This window comes from Cupressus sempervirens, chromosome 10 (genome assembly GCF_028749045.1).
Source record: "Cupressus sempervirens isolate cs-2001-9-10 chromosome 10, ASM2874904v1, whole genome shotgun sequence".
NCBI lineage: Eukaryota > Viridiplantae > Streptophyta > Pinopsida > Cupressales > Cupressaceae > Cupressus > Cupressus sempervirens.
The window spans coordinates 228,704,701-228,721,275 of NC_143127.1; the positions used below are offsets into that span (position 1 = coordinate 228,704,701).

Sequence of the window (16,575 nt, forward strand, 5' to 3'; positions counted from 1 at the left end):
ATAAGTGTTGTCACTAATGGAAATACTAACTTAATGCCAACAACTTGTTGTAAATCTAATAAGGAAAGTGTGCTGTTGGGGAGGGGGGGGTTGTGAATCATGATCTATAAAATTTCTTCCAATTCAAACATGAAACATATTTGATATCACCACATAAACTCACATTTAAACAATCATATCATAGTATTATAACCATTCACATCAACATAATATCAAATCTACCTTCTAAATTCATGAATATAAACTCATAACACATCAACACACAGATTTGGTTATGTAAAAACCCTCTAAGGTGAAGATAAAATTGTGGTGGGGATGACACCCACAAAATCTTCACTATTATAGCAATAAAGTTGTGCCTGTTAAGGCTACAATGATTTGATCACTTCTAATGATCTACTCTATGAGGGGTCTACCCTATTAAAGGCTAAAAGAGCTACTAGGTTCTACCTTGATTAAATGATTTTTATATCACAATTAAGTGAGTACTTGGTTAGGATATTTACATAAGTCTATTAAATCTGCTCTATTAAGATATTTAAACCTTGAAACATCTATTAGAATGTTTAGTACCTGATCCTTTAGTTAGCACTTCAATGCTTGATAATATATCTCCTCTATGCAATATAATATTACCTTACTTTGATAGATATTCTCTATCTCTCTTCAAAACTCTTCACTACACTGCTATGTCTCTACACTCTAATTCACCTCTCAATCTTTCCATGCAATTAGAATTTTCACACACACACACACACACTCATGCATTCGAACTAGGTCATATACCCTCCTTAAATATATGTTTGGGTGAACCTTCTAGATCCAAATCAATGATCTAGAATCAATCCTTTTGTTGCTTAGTCCTTTCATTTTTCTAATTGTTGGATTGCCTTACCTAGGGATTAATGATCTTCTTTTGAATACGTAATCAGTGCCTCCTTGATCACCTCCTCGATCTTTAAAAAATGCTTCCAGCTTGATAAAAATGGTTAACATAATATTTTGTATCATTCCAAACAAAAATATAAAACTATGTTACTTGACAGTTATATCACAATGATGCTCATCATAAACTATTTCATTATGTTGTCCCTCAACCTTAACTATGCTCGACATTAGCTGAATAACTCAGTCTTCACATCACTCGGTGTCAACTACTATCCTTGACAAACTCAACATTTACTAGAGTACTCAGTAGCAATTACCTCACTCGGCAATAATTGTTGCTTGACCCGTGACTTAGAATATTTTCAAGTCTTCAATAGTTAGCTCGACTTATATAGGATGACTCAGTCATAATGATGACCAAATAATCCTACGCTGTGAATGACTAAGTGTTTGACACTAATAGACAACACGACTTAGGGATTAACAATCTCCCCCTTTAACTTTAGTGACAAAAATACTTTGTCGTGATAACAAATTATTCATTACAAAATTGGAACACAAGTACTCCCCCTTAGAATATAATCCAAACCTTGACTCGGTATACACTGTACATGTTTTGACTCTACACTCGGTATATACATGCTAAAAACTTCAAAATTTTAAAACTTGCAAAACTTGCAAATTCCCAATCTATCCCCCCTTTTTACCTTCGTATATCCCTTGAAATTCTCATTTTCCCCTTCATTCTGTCACTTATGTCTTCTTGGATGGGGATGTCAAACCAAACTTATCCAAAAATGGTTGGTGAATTTGCAAAATACAATTCAAAGTATTATCCTAATTAGTCCTTATGGATTCAATAGCCTGCATCTCTAGCTCCAGTTTTACTGCAAGATCCACCAAACTATCGAGAAATGAAAAATTTGGATCAACATGGACTAACTACTTTGAATTCTTCAAATGAAATTGCATAACCTCAAGGTGAGGTGTCATCATGTCTTGTATAGAGATCAATTTACTCTAATCTTTCTATATTCAATAGTCAATTCTATAAGCCTTGTCTAGTAAAAATTAACCTTAGATAAGTGTGCAACACTAGAAATGGCATCTTTGGTTAGTGCATTTGCATTGTACTGCAAGTCAGCTTCTAGCTAAGCCATCCTCTCTCTAATATCTATTGTGTAAGTTGAGTTATCACATAAATTTCTAAACATCATATTTACATTATTTGAAACTTGTTCCAAATTGGTCACAAGTTTAGATAGCTCAACTTGTCTTACAACAATTTATGTTGCTACCTTTTCCATCACTTTGTTTTCAAACTTCTTTTCTGACCATTGCATCAATGTTTCATTTGCATCAACATTAGGATCATTTATTTTCCCTACAATTATAATCAACTGCTCAACAATTGGAGCATTCTCATCCAAATTATCAATAACAAAAGAAATAAGAAATATATCTTTTATATCATATAACACCTAGTTTTGTGCTTGTTTCTGATGGTGCTCTCTTCTTAGCTTTCCTTGTTTTGCCTTCTCTACAAATAGTTTGAAATCAAAAGTTTCATTTCCTCTTCAGTCAAAGTGGACTTGTCATAATCTGGTATAACTATGTCTTCTTCAAGTGTAATAAGCTTAGCTTGAAATGAAATAGGGGGCCGAACTTTCTTCTTCTTAGTCCTTTTACTTGGAGTATTGGACGTCGACATGGATACTTGTAAGATGTATGTTTGGAGCTCTAGACTCAATCTCTAAATAATTACTTGTGTGCCCTCGACACATTTTGGATCATCAACTAATCTCTATTCCTCGGTTGATGTAAGTTCAATAGTTGAACCTGGCTGCATTGTCTCCTTTGCTCCCTCATTAAGAGGTCCTGAGATATTTGGCCTTTTACTGCTAGTAGTAGATTTTTCTACTTGTTATGGCTCTCTTTCTCCTTATTCTCCTCTTGGGTACCCTTGTTGGCAATATCTATCTAATCCCCATTCTACTTCTCGACAATAGCAACATCACCTTTTTCTTCTTCTAACATTCACAAATTAGTATCAATAATAACTATAGATGTATCAATTAAACTAATTGTTATCTATTGATATTGTTCATTTTCACTAATCTTTGGATATTTCTTGATCTGTACAATCATTGGATTGGTTTCCATCAACGCATGTTTGATTGATTTAGGAGCTTGCTCCTTCTTTTCTTTCTTAATAGACACAGTCCTAACTAACTTTTTCTTAGTTATAGTCACATCTGGCATTGTATTCTTTGGAGTTTCACCTTTAATGGTGACTACTTCAGTCTTCTTCTCGCTCTCTTTTGTCATCTTATGATTTGTCTCAACTAATTGCTTGACATTGTCATAGATGTCTTCTTTATTATCTAATTCCACTTCTCCTGCATCCTTCTCTTCTTTATCTTCTTTCTCCTCATCGGTAGGCATAAGAACAATTTTTTTTTCCATGTGGTCTTACTCTCCTGTACAAATTCTTCTATTTTATTTTTCAAAATTTTATATGCCCTTCTCTTTGGCACAAACTTCTTAGCATAATCATTCATGGCTATTAACATGTGATGTTTGTCTAAATTAGGCATAACCCAGACTAATGTGTCCTCTCTCATTTGTTTTTCAATAGTTAGAGCCTAGTTCCACTTTCCATCTATCTTATTATACAATTATTCTAGTAATCCCTAGCCTAACTCTATTGGTGTATACTTAAAATTCACCATCATATCAATAACAACTTGTTCTAGTTTCTCTTTATCTTCATTTTCTAAGTTTTCACATTTAATATACTTAAATCCTACTAATCCTATTGAACTACTCAAATTTTCACATACATTTTCAATACCTTGAGGCTCTTTCCTTGGTGCAATTTGGAATTAACTCAAGTTATTAGAATTGGTCCTTTCAACCTCATCTTCCTCATCATCATCAAGCTTAACAACTAATTTTCTCCTCAGTTTTATCTTTTATTGGCCTTGCTCGGCCCTTGTTACATTTGATGTTCTCTTCCTAAGAATTTTATCTTTAAGCGGCCTTATGATCTTTACAATTCCTTTTCTCACTGACTCGATAGTTGTAGCACTTGTTGCCTTGGATCTCTACCTTGTGATCCTCTATGGTGTGGTTGTGGGCTTGACTATCACTTTCTTCAAGCTTTTCTTCTCTTTTGGATCAACCACAATAATCTCCTCACCTTTGGTTGCCTTGAGCTTGGCAACCATTAATTATTTTCCATTACCTTCTTCTTCATCATCATCACCTTCATCACCACTCAGGTCTTCACCTTTTCCTTCAATTATCTATAGTGGTGCTTCTCCAAATTTACCTTCTAAATCTTAGATCATCTTCTTCCTTTTTTCTGTCCATTTTAGGGACCTTTGTTTGCATCATCATTTTTATTTTGGCTATCTCATATGTGTTGAAGGGTTTGATATTCTTATCGATCTCTTCAGGTAACAATATTGTGATGGCAGTTGTCACTTCATCAATATTTACCTCATAATGTAGATGTTGTAGCCATGCCACTCTGGGTATTATAGTATGAACATGTGTAATTTGTATAAAAAATCATATGTGATAATAGTATTAGTCCACTACCGACTCGGGCATTCTGAATCTATTCTCCATCTTTTGTTTGAAATCCTCAAAATAACCATCCATTATGATTTCAAAGTTTTCACCCATCTGATTGATGAACTCACTTATTTGCTCGGTTACTGGTCTCTTTGTATCCCATACTACATCTACAACAATGGGAAATGAATTATGTACATAGAAAAATATGCATATAATAAGATAATTGAACTTACATGATGTTCTCTTAGCCTTCCTTATTGCTCTAAGGTTCTCTGCCATTTGAATGAGTTGCAACTTAGCCAAATCATAACTATGATCCTTTTTCACAAGTTTATACCCCATGTCAACAGCTACACATGGCACATTGTTCGATTGGCTTGACTAATAAAATTTGTGAGCAATAACCCAAATTGCAAACTCAATCATAAGGTCTTTGATAGTATTGATCGACACGCCTATGTTATTCCATTTTGCCTTTGTGAGGTTTTCAATTACATCTCCACCTTCACATCACACTATCTTCACTCTGTCTAAAATAGGGTAACCAATCATATAATAGATGATTGACTTTGTGATTCTGATTGGTCCGTTCTCCAACCATAATTTCATGTCATGTATTTGGCTCAATCTAATCTTGATCCACTCAACTTTAAATACCGTTCGAAATGCTAGGGCATGAGTTAACTCTTTCTTGTCCACAACCTTGTTCTCATCTCTTAATCTCCCATGTCACACGAATTATCATAAGCATTTCTTAGCTCAAAATTTCTTATCTCTCTAATCTTGTAGATATAACATGATCTAACATCGTGTACCATAATCACTCTAAGTGGAATTTCAGACAACACCCCCGATGAATCTCTTATAAATGCAATATTTGAATATGCCATGAACTTTGGTGGAGGGTATGCATCATTACAAACAATTTGTGCAAATATCCCTCGATGCCTCCTTCTTCTCACTAACAGATGTAGATGATGACATTTTCACAATCTAGGGTTTCTAAATCAAACAACTTCACAACTTGGGTCAGATAACTGTGCGCAACTTACTCGTTAAGTCAATGACACACATTTGATTCTCTTCACAACTTTACACAAATTGCTTTGTGAGTTGCCTGAATTCTTTTTGCTCTATAAATTTGAAAACCTGGTGAGTAGAAATGAACTTCAAAATCCACTATATAGGTTCAAACGATCAAATTGAGTCTCCATTAAATGCTTCATACAATTGTTAGGTGTACACTAAGTGTATAACAATTGTGTTGACTTACTCAATGAAAATCAACGCACACACATCCTTCAACTTCGCTCGGTCAATACCATGACTTGGTTCATACTGACATTGAAAATGACACTCACTCTCTACCAAATTTTCAACTCAGTACCACAATTCATGTTAGCTAAAGCATTAACTTTGGTCCTTATGCATTTATCATTATATTGATTTGCACTTACTTGCATAAAGTATTGGGAGCTAATGTATGATCTATCAATTTGAAACACAATTCCATACATACCTTATCATTTAGTTTGAGGTGGGGAGATTACCTAATCTATTGGATTTAGTGATCATAATTTCTCCATTTGCACTATTGCTTCCATCTGACTTCTTTCTCCATGTTTGATTCATTTCATTCCTTACTTCTTTAGTATTGACCTTTTCCTTTCCATTATTTACCTCAACACTTGGTGCTGGTGCTTGGTTCATATAGTCCTTTCTTAGATAACCAATCTTATGACAATTGAAAGATATTGGTCCAATATTTGTCTAGTTTCCAGATCTTCCTCTAAGATGTATCCTAGCACAATTTTTTGCAATGTGTCCATACTTTCCACAATATTGACAATTTACCGAAGTATTACAATCCCAATTTATGGTATTGCCTTGCTTAGGTGCTTTGCCTTGACCTTTAGGTGTCCAATTATTCCTATCTTTAGATCTATAATCTTGTGCCTTATGACCAGACTTCTGACATGTGTAATAATAACCTTCAAACCTTAGAAGTAGTTGGTGCTTTATTGATATTTAATCTATACTCATGTGTTTGATGACCTTGTTTGTTACAAGTGATGCAATAACCATTGAATTTGGGTTTAGGGTTTGACTTACCAATCTTACTCCTACAAATGTTTTTTTGTATGGATTAGTTTTCCACAATGATAACATGTGGGCTTCTTGTTCTTTGGTTTCCCATTCACATTCCTTTCTTCTCTTGATTTGATGATTCTCCTTGCTTAACATTCGATAGGAACTCAACATAGGCTAGTCTAGAGGTGTCATGACATCTCCTTGGTGCATTGATTTGTTCATTAAGAAATCTCATAACTTCTTTAGGTTTGCTCAACCTTTCAACAAATTTCTTTTTAGGTTTCAACTCATTTATCAACCTGTCATTCTCAAATTTTGGATTTGCAATCTCTAACTCTTTTCTTGCAATATCATGATTTGCACTTAGTCAATGATAAATCATATCAAACTGATTATGTGTTAACTTCTATACTTCTTTGATCCTTTCATCAAGTCTTGTAACCAACTATCTCTTGTCTTCATCAACCATTGCCTTGTCATCTTCAACTTTTTCTTTATCTTCTTCAACCTTCTTGTTTTGTTTGGTCACTTCACATAGCCTCACTTATTGAATTTCATGTTCTCTTTTCAATGCTCTGACTTCCTCATTCAAGGTATTGTTCCTCTCCAATAGATCTACTACTGCTGCATCAAATTCACTGGATCTTTCTTCATCAAATATTTCTTCAACAATCTCTTCTTTGTATTAGGTATCATTTTGCTATATTGTCATCTCCTTCCTTCTCTTCAACGATTTCCTTAATATTTCCTTTGTGGCCTTGACTTGTTCACAAGCAAGCTGAACATCAATCTTTTGGTTCTCAATGATCTTTCTCAGTTTGTAGACTTCCATCTTCAAGGTTGTTAACTCCCAAGTGATTAGACTTTTGTCAAGAGTACACTGCTCTGATACCAATTATTGGAACTCTAATAGTGAAAGTGTGATAGTGGGGGGGGGGGGGGGGGGTGGTGAATTAGGATCTATAAAACTTCAAACATGAAACATTTTTGACATCACCAAATAAACTCTCATTTAAACATTCATCTCATATTAATGTAATCATTCACATCAACATAATATCATATCTACATTCTAACTTCCTAAATATAAACTCATAAACACATAACACATCAACACATAGATTTGGTAATGCAGAAACCCTCCAAGGTGAAGGTAAACCTGTGATGGGGATGACACCCACAAAATCTTCACTACTACAACAATAAAGTTATGCCTATCAAGGCTAAAATGATTTGATTGCTTCTGATGATCTACCCTGTGAGGGGTATACCATGTTAAAGGCTAAAAGAATTGCTAGGTTCTACCTTGGTTAAAGGATTTTTACATCATAATTAAGTGAGTACTCTATTAGGAGATTTACATAAGTCTATTAAAGTTTCTTTATTAAGAGATGTAAACCCTGAAACACCTATTAGAATGTTCAATACCTCATGCCAAACACAATTAAAGCTAAGGGATAGCATGATGAAACAATTTATGCTGAGCATTAGTGTGATGTAAGTGTCAAGTAACACAGTTTCACATTTTTGTTTGGAATGACACAAAATCTTATGTTAACTATTTTTATCAAGTTGGAAGTGTGTTTTGAAGATCGAGGATGTAATCAAGGAGGTGATTACATGTTTAAAGGAAGATCATTAACCCTTGGGTAAGGAAATCCACCAATCAAAAAAATACAAGGACTAAGCAATAAAATGATTGATTCTAGATTGTTGATTTGGATATAGAAGGTTCACCCAAATATCTATTTAAGGAGGGTCTATGACCTAGTTCAAATGCATGTGTGTATGGGTTTGTGTGTGTTGAATATTCTGATTGCATGCAAAGCTTGAGAGGTGAATCAAAGTGCAAAGACCGAGCAATGAAGTGAAGAGTTTTGAGTAGAGATAGAGAAGATCTATCACAGTAAGGTGATGTTATATTGTTCAAAGAGATCTGTTATCAAGCATTAAAGTCTTTGATTCTTTAATTGTATACGATTCATGCTCACATGATTATCTATATATTATTTTAACTTTCATGCACAATTTTTTCTCGACTTTGATTCTTTGCATCCTATGAATAAAACCAAGTGAAGATGTATAAATTGTCATTGATGTTCCTATTTGAATAGTCAAGCAGTAACAAATTCCATAAAGACCCACCATAATGACCATAGAGAACATTCTTACATGAAACACCTTATGCTCCATATGTCATGCTATCTCATGGCTACTATGCCAAACCATTGAATAAATTTGTTAATGGACATTTCTTTTCTAACTTTATTTATATCTCTTGTTATTCCTATATAATTGTCAATCTGTTAGTTCCTATTTGTGCTTGATTTTTTCTTATGAGATACAAGCTACTCGGTGCATACTTGATCTCTACTTTGTAGTACACATGAAGAGTGCATATAAAGGATATACTTATCAATAATAACTTGAAAGGTCTATTACTTTAAAAAAAAACCCTTTCTTATCCTTTGATATTTAAATTTAAAAATTTATGAGTACCACATATTTGAGATGCACAATCATTTAATATCTACATGCCATAAAATACAGTGTGTAATTTGCATAGTTATACCATTTTCAACTAAATTTGTGCCCATTTTGAGGAGATGCAAATATATGTAATAAGTAGCATAAATTTGTACGAATCTAGGTTCATTCCTCTACTATCTTTCCCTTTAATATAAAAACATCCATCCATACACTTACCCCTATTTAATCCTTACATACACAGTCTTTTATATATTTGTCCCATTTGCACATGTATCACATTCGATGATGCACATGCTTTCATATAATCATTATGAACCCAAGTTTACCTATTATCCACACTAGGCATATATATAGTCACAAATTTGTCTCGCTCCGTTCCAAAATTCAAAATTTAATTTCTTATTATGCTATTTTATGTTCTTATTTTAAGTTCACCATACACATCCTTCACACATTTGATGCTAAGTGATAGATTTGAAGACATTCAAAGCATAAAAGTCTACAACTCTATCTCTCTCTCTCTCTCACATGCACACACATGCACACACGCACACATGCACGTGCACGTGCGCACACACACACACACACCAATTAATAAAGGCACATTATGGTTCAATGATTTTATACAAGCAACAAATCTCCATAAATCATATTAAGATCCTTCCATGTCTTCAAATCTATGTACACTTTTTCAATATTTGACCTTAAATAAGTTGTTTCCTTTTGATAAATTAAGAAACTTATTGAAATATTGTTAAATATAAGTAGCTCTATCCTACACTTTCATTCTACATAGAGATAAATATGAACTCATAACCCTTATGTGTAATTATGAATCCACCCTAGACTTGCAAAGTTATCTTCTAATATAACATATATCTAAATGAAAGTAGAGACATTTATCTACCAAAGATACCATTTTTTCAACATATTTAACACTAACATCACAATCTTCATTGTTAACATATATTCTTTAAGTTAGATTTAAATATACTTTTTTATATTTAACTTCTAAAAACAATTGTTAGAGCTTATAGATTATCAATTCCCATTCTTATTAATATATCCAAACAAATTTGTGCTTGTACATGTATCTTATTGGATTAATCTAAATTAAATCTAAGTACTTATAACTATCTATTTATAGAAATTAAAATATTTAAAATATCTATCCATTGAAATTAAAATATTGAAAATATCCATTCATTGAAATAAAAATATTTAAAATATCTATACTAATTTTAATACACTTTAAATTTATAAATATTAGAAGCTTTATTTTATTATATATATTACCATTATTTTGATGGGTAACAAGTCGAGCGCAAGTAGACTCAAACCCAATACCTCTTTGATTTACCGTTGTGTTATAAGCTCTTGCCTATTTTATTAAAAACTATTAACATTAAAGACTTAATTTTAATAATTTCAATATCATATAAAAATGTGTTACAATGATGATTTTGTTTTTTCAAATAAATTAACAATATAATCACGTAAATCTTAATTATTATATACTTTAAACAATAGATTATATTATAATGTCTTCAATTTTAATAAATTTTAAATTTAAATTACAAATGCATCAACATTGATATAGAATGCCGAAATTAAGTAGAACAAAAGGCAAATACAATTTAAGACAAAACAAAAAAAACGAAAAAACAAGCATCAGATTAATAAGAAGGAAATTTTGTGGGAATACATTGGGCTCAATGTTTTGTTAGTATGAGCTTTTTCAGCACGTGAGCTACCCATTCTTTCCATTTGCTATGCTTCGGTATTCAAACAAAGGACAAAACAATTTTAACGTTTTCTACGCGATCAGAGTCCACAGTATCCAAAGAGGGCTGTAATATAAATTGAGTCAGTCACAGAAGTCTTAAATGTGTAGAGTGCATAAGCTGCAGAGCCCTTTTAGTTTTCTTTTTCAAGGATTTTGGGTTTATCTGGAGCATTCATGGCTCTTTTTCTTTCTCCTGTCGTGTTGAAGCTGCCAGCTGACAACTCCGCCCACAAAATTACTGTACACGGTGCAGCCGGTAAAAAGTTGAACGCTTCGCTTTATGGGGGCAGAAGTGGATTCTGCACACTTCCATGGCGTGTTTCTTCATCCAAGTAAGTTTTACCTCAACATTCCCTTCTTTTTATTTACAAAGAGAAGAGGTCTTTGCTTTAACTTTTTGTGATACGTTACCGTGCACATTCAATGTGAGGGCCAATAAATTGAACATGAAAAAAACATTATTCGATTTCTTCTTGAGTGCTCTGTGTTTGGGCGTATGGGTAATCGAATTGAAAAGTGTTATATGTGAAGTGTAATTGAGACTGGAAACATTGGGAAGTATACTTGCTACGCACTTAGAAGTATTATAGGGTTAGCGTAAGCGATCTTCGCCACATTATTTCAATAGCGTATAGATTGTACATAGGTCAAGCGTTGACATGTACACTCTTGCTCTGATGAGGGGCTTCTTACAGAAACTGGAGACGATGAGAATTGAATACGCCGCACAGTCAGATCCAGAAGCGTCAAAATTATCACACTGAACAAAGTACTCGCAAAACCAGAATGTATATTGCTTTCAGTAATGAACAATGCCAGCAATGAAAAGACCTTTAACCCAACAATGAAATATCAATAGAATCAACATTTTGATTATTGCCCGCAGTATTGCTAGGGGCATTGTCAATATACCTGTATTTGTTCATATGGTAAAGGGTCCTCCTTTTCACTAGAATCCTTGGTTTGCCCACTATTCCGTTCCGTCTTTGGTCACCATTTAGCTTGTATGATGGCAGACTAATTAAGGATAATAAACCTATAGTCTAATAACCCGTACAATTTTTCTTTAAGTATAGCTATGACAATTGGAACAGCAGAACAATGAGATTGGAGGTAACTTTACAACACGAGTTCATAAGGTGCATCCTTTAAATTCATTATTATTTCTAGCCCTCCATGGAAAAAAGAAGCTTTGATTTATATCTAAACTTGCTAGATATATTAAAAACCCGAATATATCTAACAATTTTTCTTCCCAAGTAAAACTCTGCTTATTAGTTCGCCTATAGACATTAGTAAAAAATAAATAAATTCTGAGCATCTTATCATATGAACAATCAAAAAATAAATGAAGGCAAGATTTATCCGCACTACAAAATGGACATACAGAAATGGTAATTGTAAGTCCTACAAGTTTTTGTAAGAGTGATGTATCTAACAAAATTTCTTCCCAAGTAAAACTCTGCTTATTATTTCACCTAGACTCTAAGATGCCGAATTGAGAATGGGAACGGGTACGGGTACGGGTATGTGGGTACAAGATGCTGGTACAGCAAATTTTTTTGTAGAGGTTTGGGTATGTTTTTGATACGTTCATAAAAATATGTATGTATGTATGTATATATATGTGTATGTATACGTTTTTATATATCTATCTATCTATTTTAGAATTAAGTTTAAAATATCATATACCTATACATATGCTAAACAAAACCATTACAAATTTCAAATTTGAAACAAAGTATTCGAATTTAAATTCAGGTTTCTGTATCAGAAAGATCAAGCCAGAATCACATGATAGATAAGTTTAGAGTTCGCTAGTCAGCAGTCTAGGTCTTAAAAATATCTAAAAGATCAAACTAGAATTCAAAACCATTGCAAATTTCAAATTTGAAACAAAGTATTCGAATTTAAATTCAGGTTTCTGTATCAGAAAGATCAGGCCAGAATCACATGATAGATAAGTTCAGAGTTCGCTATTCAGCAGTCTAGGTCTTAAAAATATCTAAAAGATCAAACTAGAATCACTAAACATTTCGGGATTTAAAAACACAAATCCCAGATGTGTACCCGCAGGAGATTTGTTTCAAAATCAGATTCTGGTATGTTTCGTACCTGGAAACGCTCAGAAAAGTCCCATGATTCAGCAACTTAGCCTAGACTTATTACAGGAAAACATATTTAAAACATTCTTATGATATGGATTTTATAACAGCAACAATCATTTAAGCTAGCTTTCTTGGGTTCAGTCTGTGATTAAATACAGATTTCTGGTCTTGTAGAGATCCATTTGTTTTTTGAAGTGTATATTAACTTCTTGGGTGTCAAAGAACATCAAATTTTTCTTTTTAATTGCAAATTTAGTAGGAAGGGAGCCAAATCTCCACATATTATCCAATATTTCGTTGTTGTATGCTAGCAACCATAGAAAATGTTTTTCTTGAAGAGTTTGGAATAGTGAACCTGCTTTAAAATTCTTCCCAGGTTAAAAAGTTTGAAAGTTTCCATTTATAAATATGTCACCAAAGTTTGTGATCGCCTTAGAGAACCAAAAATTTGCAGATCATCCTCTAGTTATTCATAAAAAAATATTATTGAGAGAGAGAGATTGTAGATGGACCTAAAATTAAAAAACTTGCTAACCCTAAAATAAGTATCATGACTAGAAAGCTATTGTTTTATATGTTCCTCCTCATACTTTAATAAATGGCTGGTTCTGTTTGTGGAATTCACCATAAAACCAATCTTGTGGATGAAGCCCCCTCTGGTCTTTTTTCTTCTTGGACATTGTAAGGCTTATGTTATTTGGAACAAGTAATGTCCATGGTTCAGCGCTGTGTAATATCCCCATATGTATAAATAATTAATAGATCAATTACTTAGTCAAACACTACTTTTTATTATTAAAATAATTAATTGAGTGATTAATCAAATAAGTAAATAAATTATTAAATGGTTAATTATTATTGGATAAATAATTAATAAATAATCAGTAGTGATTAATGATACCCAGCACGGGCATATCAACAATCTACCATTGAGAAGCAATGACAAAAGGCATACTACACATCATCCCCCTTGCTGGCATCCACTGTCAGTCACTAACGGCTAAACAAACATCATGCTCTTCCCCTCTGGAACTCACATGCTGTCGGGAGTTTATAGTCAATGAAGGCAGTGAAAATTATAAGCATCAACAGAAGTATAACCATCCACATTGTTCCAACCGAGTACAGGAGTAAATGATTACGACAGTGTTATCGTTAGTTGCAGGTAATATGCATTAACTAATAATAATCATGAGGGAAGAGGCGTGTCTATCTCAAGCATCACATCCCATTAATATCAAAGGATCTAAATACACTTATAGGAGCATTCTAAAAAGAAAGTCAAAAAACATTGAAATTCAGGATAACAGTGAATTGAATCACCAAAGTATCAATATGGAAGAAAATACATAAACTATATTACCAACTGCAGAAATAGCATACACAGCAAATATCATCAGTAAGCAACTTCACAACAGCGTGGAAGAATATAAGAAATAGATTATTTTATATATATTCTCAGACTATATTAAATCCTATCTGATTAATTACATAATCTCCAGGTGAGTGGACAAGATTTCCTGATCATAGGGCAACACTTCATGTGTCTATGAGTCTTGTATGGATCAACTTATCTATTTTAATTATATTATACATAGTCTAGTAAGTGGAGTATCAGATGATCCCACCTAATTGACCTTCATGCTCAGACAGTTATCATTCCTAAGTCTAACAAGAGTAAGAATGCAATAAGGGAGAGGCCTGTGTAAATCCAGCCAATAGGTTGTTCCCAAGATAGGATAGAGATCAGCATCCCTGAGCGCCTTGTGGACACATCCAAGAAAGGCTTAAGGCCTTGGATCCATAAAACCTTGAGGGAGCCGTTGAGTTTGGTGTCTAAGAAATCTATTGCATCTCAACTGATTCTAGGCTGAAGTAATAACTGGAATAGCACGATCTTCCTAACTTACATATAGTTTATTCAGTTATTAACTTATTTATCAATTTACCTATGATTATTACTATTACTATGTTAATTCCAGTTCTGTCAGCAGAGATTTATTTATATAAATAACTGAACTTACTTGGGGACATTGCACACTGTCAAAGGCTCTTACTATCCATTTTATAGGAAAAGTTAAACCTTAAAGTGTCAAGTTTCCTAACTTTATTCCACCAAAGTGTTTGAACTTTGGGGAGACATCACTATTTTGGAATTTCCAAGAAAGATGTTTTTGACTATGGTTGTGTGTACAGTGGAAGAAAGATGTTTTTGACTATGGTTGTGTATACAGTGGAAGAAACTAATTGAACATAGAAAATGAAGGAAAATCTATAAAACTCTAGACCAATTTATGAGCAGTGCGAAGAAATACAGAAGTATGTCCCAGTTGTTTCCTCACATATAAAAATTTATTTCAAATCCGAAAGTTATTGCTTTTATGAACAACCATACCTTTATAAACTAACAGCTAATCCTCTATTGGTAACAAGGTTACAAATCATCAAGAGTTGGTCAAAGACAGATTGTTGTTTTCCTGGTTTGTGCATGGACAAACAAATTTAGACGTAAATGCCAAGTTTCTTCAACTATTATTAACTTATATACCTGGTAAATTGGATTTGCTTTACGTGCATTTTGATTTAGAAACAGACTTTCTCCTCTGTATTTGCTGGTGTTAGATAAACGATTAAACAATTTAGAAACTTACAGTTGCATGGATATGGATATGGCTAATTTTCAAGATCCCTTCACATAGATGCAAGTAGCTACTACAAAAAACACGTGTATAAATATTAAAATAACTCATAAATACTATAAAAATTAGTAAAAATAAACTCATTGATGATTAAAATTTGATATAGTTTAATATAAATATTTCAATTAGTGTATACCTATATGTAATCAATGAACTAAAAAATCAAATAAATTAATCTTAATTAAAAATATTAATAAATAACTGACGATCATTAAATTAATAAAACACATGTGGTGGGTATTAGCATGGTGCTTCTGACAGCTTTGTAAAATCTATGGAAAACTTATTTATTTGTTGTAAATAGACAAGGCTTTCACAGTCACATGGGTTTTGTTGGGACTTTGGGAAGCCATTTCTCAAGGGACATTTGTGGTAGAGAAGATGTCCTTGATGTTCAAACATTACTTGGATCTAGATAAATCATTTGTAAAGTTTTCTTAATTACACCAGTTTGGTGAAATTCATTGAAACCCTTCAGTTTCTTGAGTGTTTTACTCCATACGGAACGTAGTCTTGTTTGATGTTGTTAATGAATCAGACTGTATGACTTATATTACTCAGAATAAAATTCTCAAGATAAAGGTAGAATATAATACTGGATGATGATTATGTAAAACAGAGATGTTTCAGATGTATCCACTGACCTGCAAAATATCCACTTGAAGACTTAGATGATTTCTATGTTCGTTCTGTGTCCTGAAGATCAGCGGAGGTAAGGATATATGTATGCAGGAGGCAACCAGTGAGTCACGACTGATAGGTGTGACTCATGCTTGAGTCATGTCTATTGGGCGTGACTTAATATCACCCCGATATCCTTTGTTAATGCCATCGACTTGTATTAAGCCGCTGTCATAATGTTAACAAGGTTGACGGTCTTTATTCACTTTATTAAAAGATATTTGCAAGTTAAATCTGCATATATATA

General features: G+C 33.1%; 1 protein-coding gene across 1 annotated transcript in view; it reads left to right on the plus strand.

The window, feature by feature from the left end:
- The first annotated feature begins 10,942 nt into the window (after positions 1–10,942).
- The window catches only part of LOC149533467 (bifunctional aspartokinase/homoserine dehydrogenase 1, chloroplastic-like), a 135,662-nt gene continuing 130,029 nt past the window's right edge, over positions 10,943–16,575 (plus strand). The window contains exon 1 of the mRNA XM_089804683.1: positions 10,943–11,172. Within this exon, the coding sequence (XP_089660809.1) occupies positions 11,015–11,172 (158 nt within the window). The 5' untranslated portion in view covers positions 10,943–11,014. The remainder of the gene's footprint in view (positions 11,173–16,575) is intronic.